This window comes from Protomyctophum bolini, assembly GCF_963924005.1.
Source record: "Protomyctophum bolini genome assembly, chromosome: 11".
NCBI classification, from domain to species: domain Eukaryota; kingdom Metazoa; phylum Chordata; class Actinopteri; order Myctophiformes; family Myctophidae; genus Protomyctophum; species Protomyctophum bolini.
Window position 1 is genome coordinate 22281396 of NC_137872.1, and position 20563 is coordinate 22301958.

Consider the following 20563-nt stretch of genomic DNA (forward strand, 5'->3'; position numbering starts at 1 on the left):
CTTAAAGATGGAGTGCCATGATTCCCACCCTAAAACATGATCATCAGGTCTTAATGTTATATAAGGAGGACGAAGTTTTTCAAAAATGTGTACAGTATTTGTTAAAATTTGTTTCATGGGCACCCCCACCAGTTCATTAAGTATGCCTGGTTTGCCTGGTGGTGGGTGGTGATGGGTGGTGATCCACCTGAACTGAAGCTGCACCCACAGCTGTAGTTGTATGATAAAGGGGGAGGGGTTAGGGGAGGAGCTGATAATGTGATGTCACTATATTACTGTTTTTTTCATTGGCACGTTTGACTGTCAAGGGTTCATCCTCAAGGAAGAAACCCTAAATACAAAGGGAATACATAATTGCACATAAAAACGACTTCATGGTGTCTAATGAAGTACTGTCACCTCATACTTAGACAAATGAAAAACTGGAAAAATACAAAAATTGTTCTGCCTCATTGCCGGCAGACTGCTGGACGAGCGCTGGGTCTTTGGCATTGGGGGTCAGATCAACATATGGAATGAATTATGTACTGGCCATATAAGGAGCATGTCTTGAGTTACCATGGGGGCATTTTATGGGCTTCATATTGACCTATGGACATCAGGTGACAATAATAATAATAATAATAATAATCTTTATTTATGTAGCACCTTTTTAAACGATGCTTCAAAGTGCTTAACAACATAAAATAAAACAATCAAGCAATCACAAACATCACAGCAATTACAGCCAACACTATCAGAGGGGAATAAAGCTATGGGGGTTAAAAAGGACTCTCTGTATAATATATGGGGGCATTTCCATATATATATAACCAACACATTGATGTCAGGTGTCCGACTGACGGGAAATGCACGATTCCATAGTTAACTGCTGGCCAATATTCATGACATCATGGGATCTCCATATATGGGCTTAACTGCGACAGCAGGTCGCATTTACTATGGCATCAGGGTCTCCACATCTCCATCCCTGGTACCTGGCACCCAGAAATTTGGATTTGTTTCCTACTTGGAACAAAATCTCAGGTTTCGTCAATGTCCAATAAGTTGTAAATAACAGTAAAAAACAAGATAAACAGTACAACACATACCTGTCTTTGGCATCCAGGAAAGCTTTTGCGAAAGGGTTGTATTTGATCTTCAGAGCTGTTATCTACAACATAACAACACCCTGTTACTGTGTGTGTGTGTGTGTGTGTGTGTGTGTGCGTTTTACTACGCCAGATGTTCCCATAAGTAGCATCATTTGAGATTTTTTTTTTCAGGTCCTCACAATAGAAATGGTTGTTTTATGTAAATAAAAACATTTCGGGAAATAGGCTTACAATCAGGGTTACGGTTGGAGGTTAGGTTTATGGTTTAGGATTGGAATTATTCCTAATTTATGCATAGTTACACCAGTGTTGCGCCCAGATTGGGTATTTTTGTCCTACAATTGTGATTTCCTCACAAGTAATATATGTGTGTGTGTGTGTGTGTGTGTGTGTGTGTGTGTGTGTGCATGCGTGACTGCGTGCGTGACTGCGTGACTGCATGTCAGTGGCTCACCTCTTCGTTCTGGTAAGCAGTGACAGCGATGAACTGTGTCTCAGTGAAGGAGGTGTTACACACCATTCTGTGACTGGAACCAACACGCACGATGTGTAGCTGAGGCTCATACTTATGAAGAGAGTTCAACATGATCTGCACGATGAGACAGATGGAGAGATGGATATAGAGGTAGAGAGAAAGTCAGGGGGACGAGAAAGGCAGAAATAACTATAGTGCTATATGAGTACTTGTTACATCGTGTTACTCGCAATAACGAACAATTTAATATGGAAGCCCAGGTTTGTATTGTTGAGAAAACAAAAAAAGGTTTTAAATAGGCCTACTTCATCTTATGTGCAATGAATCATGAATATATGAAAGTTTCACTTTAATTAATTATATTACGGAAGAAAGAAAAGCTAAATGTGGACTACAGGCCTTTTACTTGTACTTGTGTGGATTTATACACTATGGTATTTATTTAAGTAAAAAAACAAGTTATAGTTCTCTCTCTCTCTCCGGTCACCAATTAGCCAATCTGTCTCCTCAGAGGAACAAAACAAACTGTTTTCTATTCCGATTGAGAGGGTGGCTTCACCTCACGCACGCACACACACACACACACACGCACGCACGCACGCACGCACACACGCACACACGCACACACGCACACACGCACACACGCACACACGCACACACGCACACACGCACACACGCACACACGCACACACGCACACACACACACACACACACACACACACACACACACACACACACACACACACACACACACACACACACACACACACACACACACACACACACACACACACACACACACACACACACACACACACACACACACACACACACACACACCATACTTTGCCAGTGCCCACATTAGTTGGAGTGTGTGTGGGCCTTGTATCCCTCTCTCTCTCCGCTAGTTATAATTGTCTAGTAGAAATCACATAATTAACATAATGTACAAATAACCTAGCAATTATTTAATTATGTCTCTTCATTATGAGTACCAGACATCATGCCAACACTGCATTATTCTGTGTGTGTGTGTGTGTGTGTGTGTGTGTGTGTGTGTGTGTGTGTGTGTGTCTGTCTGTGGGTAAACAAAAACAACAGTATTGCCAGATTAGTATAATTTTGTCTGCGTCCGTATACAGACTGTCACACACACACACACACACACACACACACGCGCGCGCGCGCGCGCAGGTGTGCATGCATCCCTCGCTGAGCGGATGGTTCATCACGAAGTACATTAAATATCTTGCTGCCCAATTAACCCAATAAGACTATCTATCTATCTATCTAGTCTGAAGACATACCTGCCCTCCTCCGTTGACCTTGTTGGTGAGCTTGACCTTGTTAAAGGTCACGGCTGCTTTCATCCAATGAGCGCCGAAGTTCGGGGAGTCAGGGTGGATGTATACGCCGCCTTGGCTCCGCCCCTCTGCCTTTCCCGCAGCCACCCATTCCCCATTGACGTATTTCCAGCGACAGGCGGCGGTGGGAATGAAGTCCAGCAGGAAGGAGTACATGGCGCTGGGGTCCAGTCCCGCCACGCTCACCTTGAGCACGGGGAACATCCGCCTGCAAGGAAGTGGTGGACAGTTAAAAAGCACATTAGTGACGTTCCATGCCTTCAGTTGACCCTGACCCTGATGAAGGCCCATGCAGTCATCTTCAGTTGACCCTGACCCTGATGAAGGCCCATGCAGTCATCTTCAGTTGACCCTGACCCTGATGAAGGCCCATGCAGTCATCTTCAGTTGACCCTGACCCTGATTAAATCTAATGAAATAAAGGATTTTTCTACCTCAACTGCACAGACCTGCCTTGGATCCTCTTTAAAGTTCGCCACCTTCTTACCTCCTTCCACATTGATCTTTACTCAAAGGTATAGTACTTTTACTTGCCTCCTTCCACATTGATCTTTACTCAAAGGTATAGTACTTTTACTTACCTCCTTCCACATTGATCTTTACTCAAAGGTATAGTGCTTTTAAAGAACTTGTGTGCTGTAGGATTGGTTCCAAATTCAAATTTTTAATAGGATCTTTCTATCAGAATCCTATTTTTAGGGTGGTTTTCATCTTGCTATCGGTCTCTATGTCTCTCTCGCACTCACTCACGCACATATACACACAGACACAGATTTCAAGTATCAGTTTGTGTTTTACCAAACAATACCAAAAGTGGTGATTTGGAAATGTGTAAATGGACGACCGCCCACCGGAGGCTACGACCGGACACTCCAGCACAAGCAGGCGGTCACGCCCCCTCTCAGCACTGAAGAGGAGGTCGCCACAAAACGGGCACGCGGCCAAAAAGATTCAATCAGCGGGTCAGGGAATGAGCAATGTGCAGAAAAAAATAGATAAATGAGTAATGATAAGCACACATTAAATTCAGTGCCTTTAACACAGTATACTGTAGTCCACAAATGTTTTCATGCCCAGGACCCACAAAATTGATATATATTTGGCCACGGACCCTCATCTGAAAAAGTTTTGTACCAGGGACCCCCAGAAGAAAATATTTGTTAAAAAATGTCAAAAAGCTTGCAGCATGGCACAAAGTGATGCGCTGTGAGAACTGAGATGTGATATCAATTATAAGTAAAGTGGTGGATTGAGTGATATCAAACACATGAACAACCCTAATGCTGAAAATAGCTCATCTACAAGCTCACACACTTGAGCTTCTTCCAGTGTGAGACAGCATCATACCTCTTACAATAAATGCACCACGTATCTGTGTGTAGGTGTCCGTACATGTGTATGTCTGTAAGCCACGTAACTCGAGAACCATTTGCCTCATTTCACACACACGTTCCACACTACCACAGGGAGTGCAGCAGTGCCCGGCCTTGAGTCGGTTGGATACTCGGTTGTCCAGAACCGCCAGAAAGGGCTCTGGTAAGGCTCTGCTGTTTCCAGGGATTTTCATTGTTCCCAACTTGCATCGTTCCCAAGTAGGCCTGGATAAGGGATAACTTTAACCGATCTCTAATGTCTAACCTCTAAATGTATCATCCTAACCCGAACTCCAATCTGAATATTTTGTAATTGTATAATGTAAATCTTTTTGCAACCATAAAACAACCATTTCTCTTGTGAGGACCAGGTAAATGGTTTTCACAATATTAAATTCTTAACATACAGTTGGTCCTCACATATAGGACACAGCAGGGGTGGCCATTTTGTGGTGCCACTGATAGAAAACCCATTAATTCTTCCAATAGAGATTTATAAGCATACATTTGATTAGGCCTTTGTGAAACATTATTTGAAACCCGGCAAAAAAATAAATCGTATTAAATGCCCTATATGTACACACACACACGCACACCTCCCTTTACCTTCCACTCTTGGTGACGATCATCTCGTTGGTGATTTGCTGGAACTTGCGCCACAGCTCTGCGTCCTCCAGTGTGACGGTGAGCCGCCGCTCGGTGGGGTCTCCTTTCTCACGGCCCGCCTGCAGCTCGCGCTCCACCGCGCTCAGCAGCCGCGACACGCTGCCGCAGTTCTCGCCGCCATTAGCAGACGGTGCAGGTCCGCTAGTGCCACAGAGCTCGCCGTTAGCAGACGATGCAATACTGCCACAGTCTGTTATGCTACCGTCACCGGAGTCGGTCCCCGTGGGGCCGCCATCTTCTTGGGAGCCTTCCACTTTCATCTGCCACACAAGTAAAAGTATCAATACTGCAATGTACTGTACAAACACTCTGTTACAAGTTCCGGTAATACAACTTTACTTGAAAAAGTATTGGGTTATTGGCATCACCATATACACACATTTCACAAGTCTTAAATGTATATCTTTTTTGAAAATAGCAGATTTACAAGCTCACAACTTGGATTGTGCAGTCCAGGTAGGTAATGAGGACTTTTAAGTATATCGGCGAACGGGAGGCCGACGAGCAACCACGGCTCGCCGACGGCCTGCGATCGCCACCCCGGCCCCCGAGGACTTGTTTCGCCAGCGGCCAGGGGGCATCCAGTCTCAGTCAGCGGGGCACGCCACAAAGGGACCGGACCCCAACACGGAAAAACGGGCGCCCCCTGTTCAGTTTGTCGAGATTTCACTGTATCTACTGTATAGATATGCAGCGGACCCTATCTGAAGATTCTGTGCCAGGACCCCCAAAAGAGATGATGTGTTTCATTATTATTTTTACGAGTTTTCTGAAAATCGTATATTGCTAATTATAGCTCAAATCTAAAATGACACGGATGCTTAGCCGGTTGGGTTAAATCCTAATTGCACACTCAGTTGCAGTTGTTGTCAATGGATCCTACTGTATGCTTATACAGGAGGTGCACAGAACAGGGGTCATCAATATGTCCATACATGGACAAAATGCGTCTGTGGCAAATTTAAAATGTTCTTTTTTACACACCATTATAATGTTTGTCTACATTTTCTTCAGAATATGACAACTAGTACTAGTGGTTCTCAAATGTTTTATTTGCAAGGACCCCCTTCACTGTGAGTGTACAAATGGGTACACTCTCAGAGTTACACACTCATTATGGTCATTCAGGGCTATAGCTCTTTGTGTTTATGATAATATCATTGTCCACTCATGTGTCCAGTATTTGTAGCATTCCGAGAAACACTGATCCAATGACGATTCACTGCATGGAATAAACACTGATAAACACTGATCCAATGACGATTCACCGCATGGAATAAAACACCTGATGGGTTTAAAGTCAGTGGTTCTCAAACGGTGGGTCCAAATTGTTTTCCCATGCATTCAACAGTAAGTCACAAACCAACAGACAGTAGACCTACGTATAAGAGCCCATTTCTAAAGTGACAATTTAAGGACTTTTAAGAGCTTTTTTAATACCTCTTAAATGAAAAACAAAAAGAGCATTACTGTAATGAGGCAAGAATTGTGAAAATAGCCATCTAGCTGATCTTGTATTGGTCATTTTCAAATATTTATCTGCGGGACTGATTAAAACAATATGTAATGGCCCATCTCCTACAATTCCAAAAATTCCAATCAGGGTGGGGGTCCTCAGTTCAAATATGATTATTGTGGGGGTCAAGGCCTGAAAAGGTTGAGAACCTTTGGTAAATAAACAAGAGTGTTTGGGTTGGATCCTTTGACCCCACGATAAACACCACATTATTGCTGCATGTTTTATCTGTTAATATCTGTATTACAATTCCACTACGGAGAGGACAAAAAAGAAGAATGGCATAACATTGAAGTAACTCTTAAAAAGACAGATTTAATCGACAGACAGACAGACACCCACTCCATACAAATGATGATGATAATCATAATAATATAGAAAAGGACTTACTGGTTTCACAAAAAAGGCTCCTCGGAATCTAATGCAAGTTGGTAAAAAAATGTTTACTTTAACACGAAAAAGTTAAATTAAATTAAATTAAATACATAAATAATGATTAAAATGAAAATATTATAGTGTTTTTAAATATCCTGTGAGGTTTTGGTCTGTGAGGCAGAACGTTCTGATGTCAGCTTACACTGATGCTCTAGCTTGCTCTCTCTCTCTCTCTCTCTCTCTCTCTCTCTCTCTCTCTCTCTGGTGCATCATCATTAATGAGCCACACAGATACAGTACGCCTACAAGGAAAAGCGTGTCACCAAAATAAGATGTTCTCTGTTTTGTACTTAAAATGTATATTTTTAATGTAATAGCTCAAACAAATCTACTTGATCGCAGATCTTCACAAACTGAAACCCTGTTGAATATTTACACTTTTATATTAGGCATTCAATGTAAGTGGTGTAAAGTAAGTTTTACTTCTACTTCACTACATCTCAGATCCAAATATTGTACTTTTAGTTATTTTGATTATAATTATTTATAAAAAATAAAAAAACATTAACAACTTCCAGACCTATATACATTTTAGCCAGTAATCACACATGCAGGCAGGCAGGCACACACGCACACGCGTATACACACACACACACACACACACACACACACTTGTGCGTATGTCGATGGACAGACAGGGGCGCAAAAACATATTCTCACACTAAATGATTACTATCAGAATAGATCTTTAAAGTACTAGAAAATAGTAGATCTACAAGATTGCATTGCAATGTGTTGTGAGCTTGTAGATCGGGCTAATTTCATATATTTCATCATTATTTCTTTGTGATAAAAAGGGCTTTGGACATGCCAGATCTCCCCCTGACAGGAGGCGTTGTGTTTAAGATGGCTCAATCTCCACTCTGTTGTATTGTATTGCTGACTGTTCAGTGTTCAGTACGGCATGTCCAATGATACCTGATACAGCCTGACGCTGTGTGTGTGTGTGTGAGACTGTGTGTGCACTTGTGCACGCACGCACGCACACACACACACACACACACGTGCATTTGTGTGCGCGTACTTGTATTATATGTACTTGTGAGGACCAACTGTCCCACAACTTCCACAAGTACAGTAGAACATGAGAAAAACACATTTTCCTGGTCTTCAGAAAATAATGCTTGTTTTATGCTATATGCTTTTTAATACTGTTCATTGGTTCCATATCTTTTTAACCAACACAAAGGGTGTTCAATACCATGATGTTTACAATTATAACATTTAATTTTCTGATTGGGGTTAGAAACATTCAGAGGTCAGGGGTCAGAGGTCAGATTATTATATATAGGTCTAAGTTGCACACAGTTTATTTTTGTATTATTATATATTTATATCCAACATACACTGATGATAGTGCTGTCAAACAAGACTATATGAAGTCTATGAAAAGGCTCAATTTACAACGCAATGGAAATACCCCGGTTGTGAGCCGGTGCAGTCGTTTCTTATTGGAGCAGCGGTGGCCCAACGGTTTGCGGAGCGGTCTTGATATCGGAAGGTCGCTAGTTCGTATCCCCGGACCGGCACGTTAAGATTACCACCGCTGAAGTGCCCTTGGACAAGGCATTGAACCCCTACCATGAAATGTTCTATGAGCAGGGCCTGGCTGTAAACAAGTTATTGAGCTTAGTCCAGTTACCCTGGGTAAACATAGTACCTTTCCTTTCCTTTCATCTATTTTCAGGTTATTTTTATTATTATTATTCGGTCTTCACAAGTATAGCAATACAAATAAGTGTGTGTGTGTGTGTGTGTGTGTGTGTGTGTGTGTGTGTGTGTGTGTGTGTGTGTGTGTGTTCTCGCGCACGGGCATGTGTTTTAATCAACAGGCAGTTGTGTAGAGATTAGCGGCTTTACGGCCTTAACGGACATGAAGGGGTCATTAGTGACGGGCGGGTGGACGATCACTCACACACACACACACACACACACACACACAGTGAGTTGTATTTTATGACATTTAAAGGAGCTCCTCCAGGAAACAACAAACTAAATATATTCACCACATAAAAAACCTATAGATCCTGTATAGTCTAATAAACACATTAACTGTATAATAACACAAATCTAACACTTTTCAAAACATACTGTAGTACTTGAGTCAAAGTAATCAGTCAAATTTGTACTTGTGTTAAAGTACTGGAGTAGTTGCTTTAAAAATACTTAAAGCAGCACTATGTAACGACCCTGGATTTGCATGGTTTCCTGCTTAAGTGCTGAATATATTTTACCATTGATCTAATAGAGCCAGAGACGAAATGTTTTTATAATCGTCATGGGGGCTATGTATATATTATATATATATATATTCCATAGATAGAGTAATGATATATTCAGGTCTAATTCCTCATGGGGGCTTGAGCCCCGCCGCCCCCACGGAGTCTACGTCACTGAATTGAGCCAACCTGCTTTCTCAGGGATAAACTGAATCTTGGTGATCAGGTCCAAATTCGTGTCAGCTCCTAGTGTCTATGTCTGGACTGGTTTGCAGTCGAATGTACGGCAGCTGGGATGAGGATCATCATCTCCAAATCTGAGGCCATGGTTCTCAGCAGGAAACCGATGGATTGTGCAGTCCGGGTAGGGAATGAGACATTACCGCAGGTGAAGGAGTTTAAGTATCTCGGGGCCTCGGAGAAGGAGATTAGCCGGAGAATCGGAGCAGGGGCGATATTGCAGTCGCTGTACCGCACTGTTGTGACGAAAAGAGAGCTGAGCCAGAAGGCAAAGCTCTACCGAGCAATCTTCGTTCCTACTCTCACCTATGGTTATGAAGTGTAGGTCATGACTGAAAGAATAAGGTCACGAATGCAAGCGGCCGAAATGAGTTTTCTTCGACGGGTGGCTGGCATCTCCCTTAGAGATAGGGTGAGGAGTTCAGTCACGCGAGAGAGACAGAGGCCTTCCACACGAGAACGGGCTGTTACCCGTCCAAGTTTGAAAACGGCATTAAAGTTTCGATGGTCCACATTGCGGTTATGTTACTTAAGCATGTAGTCCACACGAGAGCGACGGGGCGCTCCGGACACCCAGAGAAAGCTGTGTGTAGTGTAGGCTATATTATGCACGGCATGTAAAATGCATATGTGGCATTGTGGCATAATCATTCAGTATAGGCTACTGGGCATAAACTGTACAGTAGCTAATGTTTTTCTTTCTTTTCATTACAAATCATTACAATTTTACATAGGCCTATATTCTCATAACTACCCTCTTCTGCCAGAAGTAGGCTACAAAGTAATGTAGGCCTATACATAAGCATGAGATTCCTAGTTTGCAGATCTTAAAGCTCACAACGGCGGCATGATGCATTGTGAATTTATGAGTTTGAGTTTGGAGATTGAATATATTCGCCAGTGTGCAACACCGCTGAATGTCAGATAATTGCTCGTTAATAGATTGATTCCACCTGCTGCCTGCACAGCGCTAAACATTTAGCCTAATCTGCAGCTAGTTAACAAGAGAAATTGCACATAGGCTATACAAAAGTATAAAAAAAGAGGAATTAGACAGAGAAAAACAGGCAGGTATAGAGGAATACCTGCCTGAGAGGGACGGGCAGACTGCATGCTGCCTATCTTTGTAGCCTATACTAATCTATTCTACACTAAACCATTAGTAGGCTAACAATAACGTAGATCATTAGATTTTTTCTTCTCTTTAAATATTGGTAATCACCATAATTTATACCTGTTCTCCGAGAGAGTTATAGACATTATGTGGAATCAGACATGTACAATCAGATAGGACTGATGGCCGCGGTCTGCATAGGTGATGGTCAATTATATACCATGTGAGCCAGGCTTTGCAATGAGGCAATTACAAATGCACATGGGTGCCAATCAGTTAATACACAGGCATATCTGGTGCAGATTGTAGCAACAGTGTGCTTGAGGCCCCCCGGGTCCTCTGATATGGGATATTGTCATAGCATGCAGAACCATTAACTATATTTGCGCCAAGTTTGGTGTGGATCAGTCTTGATTTTGACAGCACATTTTGATGTAGTTTTAGTCAAATTTCAGTCACCTGAAATGTTTTGGTCTAGTTAGTCGACACTAAATAAATACCACAAGATTATTACACTAAATCTAGTTGATTTTGGCAGGCCTTGATGCGTCATAACATCATATTGTATACACGGTTGCATGCTGAAAACTGACTATCTACAAAAAAATTACTCAGGGCACACTGTATATAATGTTTTCATCCTTGGCACACCTTAATTACATTCTTACTTTATGGCACCTTACATTTATGTCATATTACTGTACATGAATATTTCCCCCTAAAATACAGCATGTCACGAGGAAAACTTGAGAATATCCGTTTCCATAATGATGAATTATATTTAACGTAACCACTTGAACCCCAGTATCCCATTTCAGGGGGAAACAGTGGCCAAAAATACCCTATCGACAAGCTCACGACATGTCGCAGCATGACATGTTGTGAACGTGTAGAAGAAGATCTGCTACTTTGTGGTGAAGAGATTAGGTGTAGAAGAATGCACCAAGTACAGTGCAATTAATAAGCATAGAGGATCTAGGTGTTCCCCCCCCCCCCCCCCCCCGTCATAGCACACTAGTATTGTACAAGTGTGAGGGAGGATCAATAGTCCAGACATCGGCAAGGCGGTCTTTATGGGCTTTCTTTAACCCATTAAATCTGGGAAAGCATCCGTGTCATTTTAGATTTGTATCTACTTGAAAATTCTTAAAAATGTGAGAACTACTGATTTAGAAGGCATTCGTAGAGTGCAAAAGTGTATTTGTTTTAGTTGGCTGACTAAAACACATTATCCAACAATGTCAAACAGAGGCCTCCTTGTTTCATTAGGTTATGGTTCATCAGTCCTCTACATGTGCTGCACCGTCCCACACAAAATACAAACATCCATTTCTAAATTCTCCACCTCATACTTCTATGATAATTTTTGTTCACCTGTTTACTTTACTTACTTACTTAAGCCCGTTGCTCCTCTGGGGTGCATAGGCCGTTGACAAATGTCCTCCATTTCACTCGGTTTTTAGCCGTTCTTTCGAGATCTCCCCAGTTAAGCCCTCTCTCTGCAATTTCTGCCTCGATACTTCTTCTCCAGCTGTTCCTGGGGCGACCTCGTTTCCTTTTTCCTTGGGGGTTCCATTTCAGGGCTTGTCTGGTGGTGCTTGTCGCAGGTTTTCTGAGGGTGTGGCCAATCCAACTCCACTTTCTCTTTCGGATCTGTAAGTCAATGGGGTCCTGGCTTGTTCTTTTCCACAGGTCCACATTGCTTACTTTGTCCCTCCACCAGATGTGGAGGATTCTCCTGAGGCATGTGTTTGTAAATGTTTGCAGCCTGTGTGTTGTAAGTGTTGTTGTCCTCCAGGTCTCGGCTCCATACAGAAGCACCTGTTTCACACTGGAGTTGAAGATGCGCATTTTGGTGTTGATGGAGATGTTCTTTGAGCTCCAGATCCTCCTGAGCATGTTGAACACCACTCTAGCCTTGTTGGTTCTGCTTTTTATGTCAGCGTCTGTCCCTCCGGTGGTGTCCACAACACTGCCTAGGTAGGTAAAAGCTTCTACCTCCTCTAGGGCAGTGTTGTTCATACGGATAGGATTGGTGGTGTTGGCATGGATCTTGATCAACTGTGTTTTTGCTATATTGGGAGTGAGACCAAGTTTTATTGCAGTTTGTGAGAGTCTGTCTGTTTTCTCTTGCATCTGTGTATGTGTATGTGAAAGGAGGGCTATGTCATCCGCAAAATCAAGATCATCCAGCTGTTCCCACATTGTCCACTGAATTCCATTTCTCCTCTCCTTGGTTGTTTCCCTCATGACCCAGTCGATTGCCAGGAGGAACAGGAATGGTGAAAGTAGGCATCCCTGCTTGACGCCCGTCTTGACCTCGAAGCTCTGAGACAGCTGGCCTGCATGCATAACTTTGCATGAAGTTCCCTCATATGAGTTCTTAATGAGGTTTATGATCTTGGTGGGGATTCCATAGTGGTCCATTAGTTGCCATAGTGTTGCCCTATCTAAACTGTCGAAAGCTTTTTCAAAGTCAATAAAGTTGATGTACAAGGACGTGTTCCATTCAATAGACTGTTCGATGATGATGCGTAGTGTTGCTATTTGGTCTGTGCATGAGCGATTTTTCCTGAAACCTGCTTGTTGGTCCCGGAGCTTCTTGTCCACAGCTTCCTGGAGACGGTTAAGGATGATCCGATTGAAGATCTTACTGGGCACACACAGTAAGGTGATCCCTCTGTAGTTGTTGTTCACCTGTTAGACCTGTAAATAACATAATGAAAATACACAGGTCTAACAGTTCACCTGTTAGACCTGTGTATTTTCATTATGTTATTTATCAATACAAGCCATCTGCTATTTTCACTATAAAATATATTTGAACCAATTAAAAGTACTAACAAAAGTATGTGACTAAATAACTGCTGAATGCACCACAGGCGTGAGGTCCGGAGGAACATGAGAATTCCAAATGTACCATAACAGGTCTGTAACTCTGAGAGTGTACATATGGAGCCAAATAGACCTTTACAGGTCCCATAAAGGTGTCATTCAAGATTTCCAAAGACAAAACCCAGATAATCATCTTTTGTGGTTAAGGAAAAAGAAGTTGAGCCAAACATCTTTGTGTAATTATGGATTTAGATCTAACCTTTTAATAATCACATCAAGGCATTATAACAAAACAACAAGCCTATTACCGTCTTAGAAATAGAGCAAGAATTAAACGATTCATGTCCACGCATGTCCAATGTCTTTATCTGCAGCAGGTTAACACTACAGATATGGTCGTCTCTCAAGTGTGAGGTCCGGGGGAACAGCAGGGGTCCAAATGTGCCATAACGGGTTTGTAACTCTGAGAGCGAATAAGGGGGTTATAGACTAGACTTGAGCACCAAAGTCCTGACGTCACTCCCGCCCGCTACCCCGTATTGTGGGTAGTGGATTCGAATCCACCACGGTGCATTCGGCTTTGTCGAGCGTCTTTCCAAAATGGCTGGTGTGCATAGAGCCTATCGACACCGTACATAATCTTACCTGTCAGCAGGCAGTGTTGGGCGAGAGGAGTAGGACGAAGGCTCTATGTCCTCCCAGTAGGTGCTCCTCACTGGCAGGTGAGTCAGTAGGATACAACAGTGACCACACATAAATGTGCATGGGGGATGAATGGAATTAATTAATTCATACCAGAACTGTGTTCCAAAAAATAAACAGATCAGCCTGTTGATTCTGTCAGCTATTGTGTCTCGTTTATTATATTGAGTTACATTTTCTTACTCTTTGGATAAATGAGTACTTTTTCCACCGTCAGTTGATGCTTCATATCCGTACGAGTAAAATCGCCTGGCGGATTTGTTTATTTTTGGAACACGGTTCTTCTTATATGACGCAATCTAAGATTTCCCTATGGGGAATTTCAATAGAAATGTATAATTCTGTGATCCAGGGGGAGAGCAGCCTTTAGCGCCAGTGATGTCAGACTTCTGTGCTCTATAGGGGGGGTACTGAGTTCCAGTAGGACTGTGTATAAAGGAGGCTAGGGGTTGTGGGTGCCTGTGGCGGCCTATGAGGGGGCTATAGGGGTGTCTGGGGAAGCTGCACCAGGGCTCACGGAGGCTGCAGCAGCCTCCTTCTGCACCAGCTCCGGCTCGTCCCAGCCGGCCTGCGGTGGGTGCACCAGCACCTTGTCAATCAGCCCAAAGTCCTGGGCCTGCATGGGACTCATGTAGCGGTCTCTCTCCATCACGCTTTCTGGGAGAGAGAAGACGACACATGAATCCCACCTTCTACCTCACATTAAAACCCTTTAAGGCAGATTAATAAAATACCTTCTACATCAGAAACTCACTTTGATTTCTTGATTTTTTTCCAAAAATGTAAAAAAATAGCAAATAGCTAAATATTGTACAAGCTCACAGCGCGGCATGAAGTGATGTGAGCTTGTATATCTGCTATTTTTGAATAGCTATAATGACACAAATGCTTTCCCGGTTATAATGGTTAACAACAAATGTCTGTCCCATTTAATATTAATAATACCAGTAAGACGCCCTGAGGGTGTTTTTCCTTTTTTTTATTTGTCAGTTCGCTTTTCGGCTACCGTATGCTCCGCTCTGCAGTCATATTAGCTTACCGTTGACTTAGCTGTTAGTGCGGCAGAAAGAATGACTCATCCGTCTCTCCCACAAAATATGAACGCTTTTTGGATTATATATCGTATAAACTAAAACGATAGCAATGTAAGCTAGCAATGTAAAGCACACTTATTTAGCGGATTGTTTCCGGGTCGTGGGTTTCAGAGTAAAAGCGGGTGTCTTTCTGGCACCCCAGAGCTCCTATTTTGAACGACTTCCGGCACTGATTGTGTTAAAGTCCATAGACTTTGATGCCATATGAAAAATGGTTTGGGTTCCAAGAGTCAATAAATGTAATCAAATAACCACTTGTGCCCAAAACATAGTGAAAATATTAAAAGAGTCAGTATATATAGTATTTACTCGAGTATATCATCCAAAACCGTTCGCTTCAGGATTAAAATTTCATAATAGCAGTAGCAGATCTACAAGCTCAAAACGTGGCAATTCATGCTTCGTTTCGAGCTTGCAGGTCTGATACTTTTATGTGACACCATAGTATGATCAAGTAGTGCATTCATTTACGAAAAAGCACAAAAACGTTTGAATATGGAGGTGAGACGATGCTTTGTGCACCACTGGCAAACACACATGGACTGTACAGTGACATACCGATGGTTTCCAGAGGCTGGCCGGTGTGTTTGGCATAGATGATGTTGAGCTGCTTCTTCAGTTTGAGGATCTCTTCAGCTTGGATGGCAATGTCCGTGGCCTGCCCCTGTAGGGACACGTACAAACAACAAACAAACACATTAGAATGTCCGTGGCCTGCCCCTGTATGGACACGTACAAACAACAAACAAACACATTAGCCAAACTAGTTTGAGTAGTCACAACATCTCAGAGGCACTATACCCGACATTTGTTTAATGTGTTTAATTCGCAGTTTTAAAATAATAAAAAAAAAAAACGGAAATCAAGTCATCATCTGGGCTGCTAGGACTTCTGGGAAATTGAGCCCAATGCAAGTGGACGGGGGGTTTGTTTGGACTACAACTTGCTCTGCACTGTGGTTTCGTTCCGCATTGACATGGCCGCTGGTGCTGATGATCATAACAAACCATCGAACCATTTTTCGCCAGATTTTCGTGGTTGAAAGCTGCAAATAATTCAGCGTATGCTCTAAAAGGTAATAAAACAATCTCGGCAGCGTAGAATATTTGATTAAATAGCGGGTAGAGCGTTTTATGCCGTCAAACTGTTAAGGAACATTTTACAAACTAAAACTCACCCTGGCTCCTCCAGACGGCTGGTGCACCATGATGCGAGCGTTGGGCAGGGAGTGCCTCATGCCCGTTGTGCCCGCTGTGAGCAGCAGGCTGCCCATGCTGGCGGCCTGGCCCACGCACCACGTGGCGATGGGGTTCAGAATGTACTGCATGGTGTCATAGATGGCCAGGCCCGACGTCACTACGCCACCTACAGCACGGGAGGAGAACACACACACACACACACACACACACACACACACACACACACACACACACACACACAGTTGGTTCCTCAGTGGTTCCTTAAGACACTGGTTCTCAAATTGGGTTCGTTGAGAGAGAAAAATGTGTTAACCCACAAAGAAATATAGAAGAGCATTCTTTTTACTGTGTTCCTAGTTATAACTGCCATTTCCCCCTAGTGCTTTTTAGATGTGAACTGACCACTGTCTGTAATATGCATAAAACTGCTGAATGTGATGCCCAATGTGGTGTTTATTAGTATTATTATCATCTTACCAGGACTATTAATGTACATATGGATAGGTTTGTTGTTGCTTTCTGACTGTAAAAACAACAGCTGTGCAATAACCAGACTGGCCACCGTGTCATCAATCTGGAGACACAGACAGAGAGACAGACAGAGAGACCTTTGTTAATGCCGTGGGGGAAATTCCATTTCAGCTTCATCCGGCTGATGGTTTAAGCTTAGTTTACTGTAGTTTAAATATCTTGCTTGGACACACTTTTATCAATACGTAGACATGACCTATGAACAGCTATGAACACCTGTAAATCCCAAAGGTTAACATTTAAATATTGCTGCCATTTGTTTCAAGTGTATCCCAAGCTAACCATTACCTTCGTGTACTGTAACGACACTCGTTTCAAAGTATATGTAAATTGTATTCATGTTTACAACTTGTACCCCATCAAAGTACATGCAAGATATCTCGATCTGCCCAACAAAGCAGATCTACAAGTTCTGCTATTTTTAGCAATGAGATTAAGTATAGACATTAGACAGAAAAGAAGTGGGCCAAGTACAGACAACTCACGTCCAGTTAACTAACTCTGCAGAGTAGTTCACCCAAGATATTACTTATTTTCTATCAATTACACACCTTGAATTCACGGAGATTTCTTTGTTTTTGCCAATTTGTCAAAGCAAATTTTAATGCCATTTGTGTGGATGAACTACTCCTTTAGGTGGTTGAAATAGAACATTTAAAAGGGAGTGTTGTGTTTACGCACCGGTCCCATGACACATATGATCCTCTCTCTGAGCAGACGAGAATAGATGTCATACGCTCTCTCCCCTCGCCCCTGACAAGACAAAACATTAACAACAATAATATAAATGATTGAGAATCAGTTCCATCACAGAATTAATTCCAAAGTAATTAATCAGAGATTTTGGCTTATCAATTCTTATCTAGTGATGCAGCGATGTATCGGTCCACTTATCGGTATCGGCTGATATTTGCTGTTATTGGTCAATATCGGTAAATAAAACTGACTTTAACGTTTAACCGATGGCAGTAGCCGATGTTTATCTGTAGTTGACCAGTAAGACACGCAAACGCGGGAAGCGAACGCAGCTCGTACATATTTGGGGTTTTTTAAGATTTCTTTTTAAGTTATTATTTTTTTAAGTTATTTTTAAGTTAAGTTTTTAACTTGGCCATAATTTAAGTTAAGTTATTTTTAAGTTAAGTTTTTAACTTAGCCATAACCATATAAGGAGTCCCCAAAGCAGCTATACGTCCAAATATGGAGTGTGTTGCATCAATCACAAACAAATCACTCAGCTCCATATATGGGCACAAAGGGGGGACACACGGACAGACACACACACACACACACACACACACACACACAGACAGACAGACATGATCTGCTAGGTCTCATAGTAAGTGCTCACTGCATTCGCAATAAGCATATATTTTGCATTGGCTATCTTGGTTATCTTGGTTATCTGTAGTCTACCAATCTGCAGATTCTGAACATTTATTTCTTGTATTGAAGATGTGTAGTTTAGTTTCCCTGGCACAAAATGTGGAAATAAAAACAACAAAAATGAAATAAGCATATATCGGTATCAGTATCGGCCAAGAATTTCCATATATGGTAAATGGTGCATTTATATAGAACCTTTATCCAAGGCACTTTACATAGATTGTACATTACATTACATTACATTAACACGCACATTCATACACCAATGGCGACCGATGGCGAACACTGACGTCACGTGTGTGTGACGCCCCTCTGCACTACTATTGGTTAGCGAAAATACAATGTCTCGCCCAGGCGTTTTTGAAAACAAACCCCCCACACCAACACACACACTGACCGTTTGCTCCACCACTATAGGGATGAGAGGACTCTTCCATTGGGGGCTGTGATGGAATGTTCTGCTGCATCTGAATGCTGTGCTTCCACACTGCAACACCCTCTGAAACACAGACAGCAATGTTATTAAATTCCAGTTTAACCTGGGGGGGGGTGGTAGATTTGTATTATTACTACAATACCCACTTCAGCCCTATACACAGTTCGGCCATTTGAAAATAGCCAATCTATAAGCAAAATGTCTCGATGCAACGCGTTGAGACTGAGAGCTTGTAGATCAGCTATTTTCAAGAGGGTTTTAGACATTTTAAAAACATATGAAATGGGACAGTCTGCACATAATGAGTACTTTCTACTTTTGGTTAAATAAGTCTTTTACCAAGACTTTTGTACATTTACTCAATTACATTTCTACATTGCAGTATTCATTAAAAAAAGAAAGTGAGTACTTTTTCCATCACTGGTAATATGTCCTAAAACAGTGGTTCTTAAAGTGGGATCGGGGACCCCCAGAGGTCATTGAGAGGGTTCCAGGGGGTCCCCAGAGGTCATTAGTCCCCAGTGAAATTAGTTAGAGGCTAGAGGGACCATCTCACAGCGCTTCCCAATGTGACACGTTGTGAGCTTGTAGATCTGCTATGTTCAACAACAATAATAATAGTACGGTCTTCTGGTCCTTTCGGCTTTTCCCTTCAGGGGTCGCCACAGCGAATCATCTACCTCCAATCTCACCCTGTCCTCTGTCTCCTCTTCTCTCACACCAACTAACTTCATGTCCTCTTCACCACAATACATCCATAAATCCTCTCTGCCTGGCAGTTCCAACCTCAGCATCCTTCTACCGATATACTCACTATACTCCTCTGTACGGGAGCGTACCTAAGTTCCCCAGGTTCTATGTTCCCCACTTACCCCTGCAAAAAAGGTTCTATGTTCCCAGGGTTCTATGTTACCCACTCAACTAAAAAAGGTTCTATGTTCTCCATTTAGCAATAAAGGTTCTATGTTCCCCGTTTCCCTCTAAAAAAAAGTTTTTATGTTCCCCGCTCACCAAAAAAATGCAGGAAATATTACAATTACAATTATGAATTAATATATGTCTAAGCACACATAACGGAACATAATGGGGAGAAACTTGCCCTTTGGGTGACCTAAGAGTATGAGCGCCCCCTTTCCTTTCCCCTGGTGGTCATCTTGGTGGTATAGATAGACTATAGAGGTGCTCTGCTATAGTCTATTAGACTAGCATTGTTTCTGCTATAGTCTATTAGAGCAGTTACATTACAGTACATTTCAAGCACAACTCAATACAAAGACTGTTAACTGTGAGTGGACGACCCAATAAAGCATTACACTTGTTTACAAGAGGGTCCACCTTGTTCAATTCATCAAAACATTTAGAGACGTAAACAAATAGACACTTCTATAGTCAATGAACAGAACAGGAATTCATCATAAAGGAGGTAAAAAGGGAAAAGAAACATATACAGTGAGGGGAAAAGAGGGTGGGGGGAGGGTGATTCAGATGTTACGGGGCCAGTTTCGTATTGCAGCCCTTTGAGAGCCGATTTGGTCAGTTACACTTGCAGCGGGGACTGGACCAAAGATCAGATCATCTGACAGACCATGCCCTTTGCGGTCACTCTCACTCATATAAACATCAATACATCTAGCCCCATATGTGCCCTCGGAACATTTTAATTTGTGCCTATTAATCACTCAGATCCAATACTCACTCGTATCAGCATGTTGATGTGATGTAACGTGATGTTTTAACCCCGCTGTCACACTGGAACTACTTACTGACATTCAGTCTGCCGGGGCTTTCTGCTTCCGGGGTCTTATGGTTTGCTGGGTTTATTTATCTTGGTACATCACTGCCATCTAGAGGCCATATGGAGGTAACACATTCCCCTGGGAAAAG

The 20563-nt window shown here is 42.4% G+C and overlaps 2 protein-coding genes across 2 annotated transcripts in view; both read right to left on the bottom strand.

The window, feature by feature from the left end:
- Window positions 1-14262, bottom strand: part of LOC308324359 (T-box transcription factor TBX19-like) — a gene marked incomplete at its 5' end in the record, with an annotated part of 18794 nt that extends 4532 nt beyond the window's left edge. Inside the window, 7 exons of the mRNA XM_080776401.1 lie at window positions 1092-1153; window positions 1549-1683; window positions 2877-3141; window positions 4913-5232; window positions 12318-12568; window positions 13076-13193; window positions 14236-14262. Of these exons, the coding sequence (XP_080632527.1) occupies window positions 1092-1153; window positions 1549-1683; window positions 2877-3141; window positions 4913-5232; window positions 12318-12568; window positions 13076-13193; window positions 14236-14262 (1178 nt within the window). The remainder of the gene's footprint in view (window positions 1-1091; window positions 1154-1548; window positions 1684-2876; window positions 3142-4912; window positions 5233-12317; window positions 12569-13075; window positions 13194-14235) is intronic.
- Window positions 13570-20451, bottom strand: clpp (caseinolytic mitochondrial matrix peptidase proteolytic subunit). Its single transcript, XM_080776215.1, has 7 exons — window positions 20376-20451; window positions 18641-18742; window positions 17539-17610; window positions 16804-16900; window positions 16305-16492; window positions 15686-15791; window positions 13570-14690 (listed from the first exon to the last, which is right to left on the bottom strand). The coding sequence occupies exons 1-7, from the start codon at window positions 20385-20387 to the stop codon at window positions 14503-14505; spliced, it is 765 nt and encodes a 254-aa protein (XP_080632341.1). The 5' UTR covers window positions 20388-20451; the 3' UTR covers window positions 13570-14502.
- Between the last annotated feature and the right edge of the window lie 112 nt (window positions 20452-20563).

Excerpts from the sequence above, each read along its gene's own strand:
- clpp (XM_080776215.1), bottom strand. Across the intron at positions 15,792-16,304 it reads AGCCGTCTGGAGGAGCCAGG|GGGCAGGCCACGGACATTGC; the intron begins GTGAGTTTTAGT and ends GTGTCCCTACAG. Across the intron at positions 14,691-15,685 it reads CCAGCCTCTGGAAACCATCG|AAAGCGTGATGGAGAGAGAC; the intron begins GTATGTCACTGT and ends TCTCTCTCCCAG.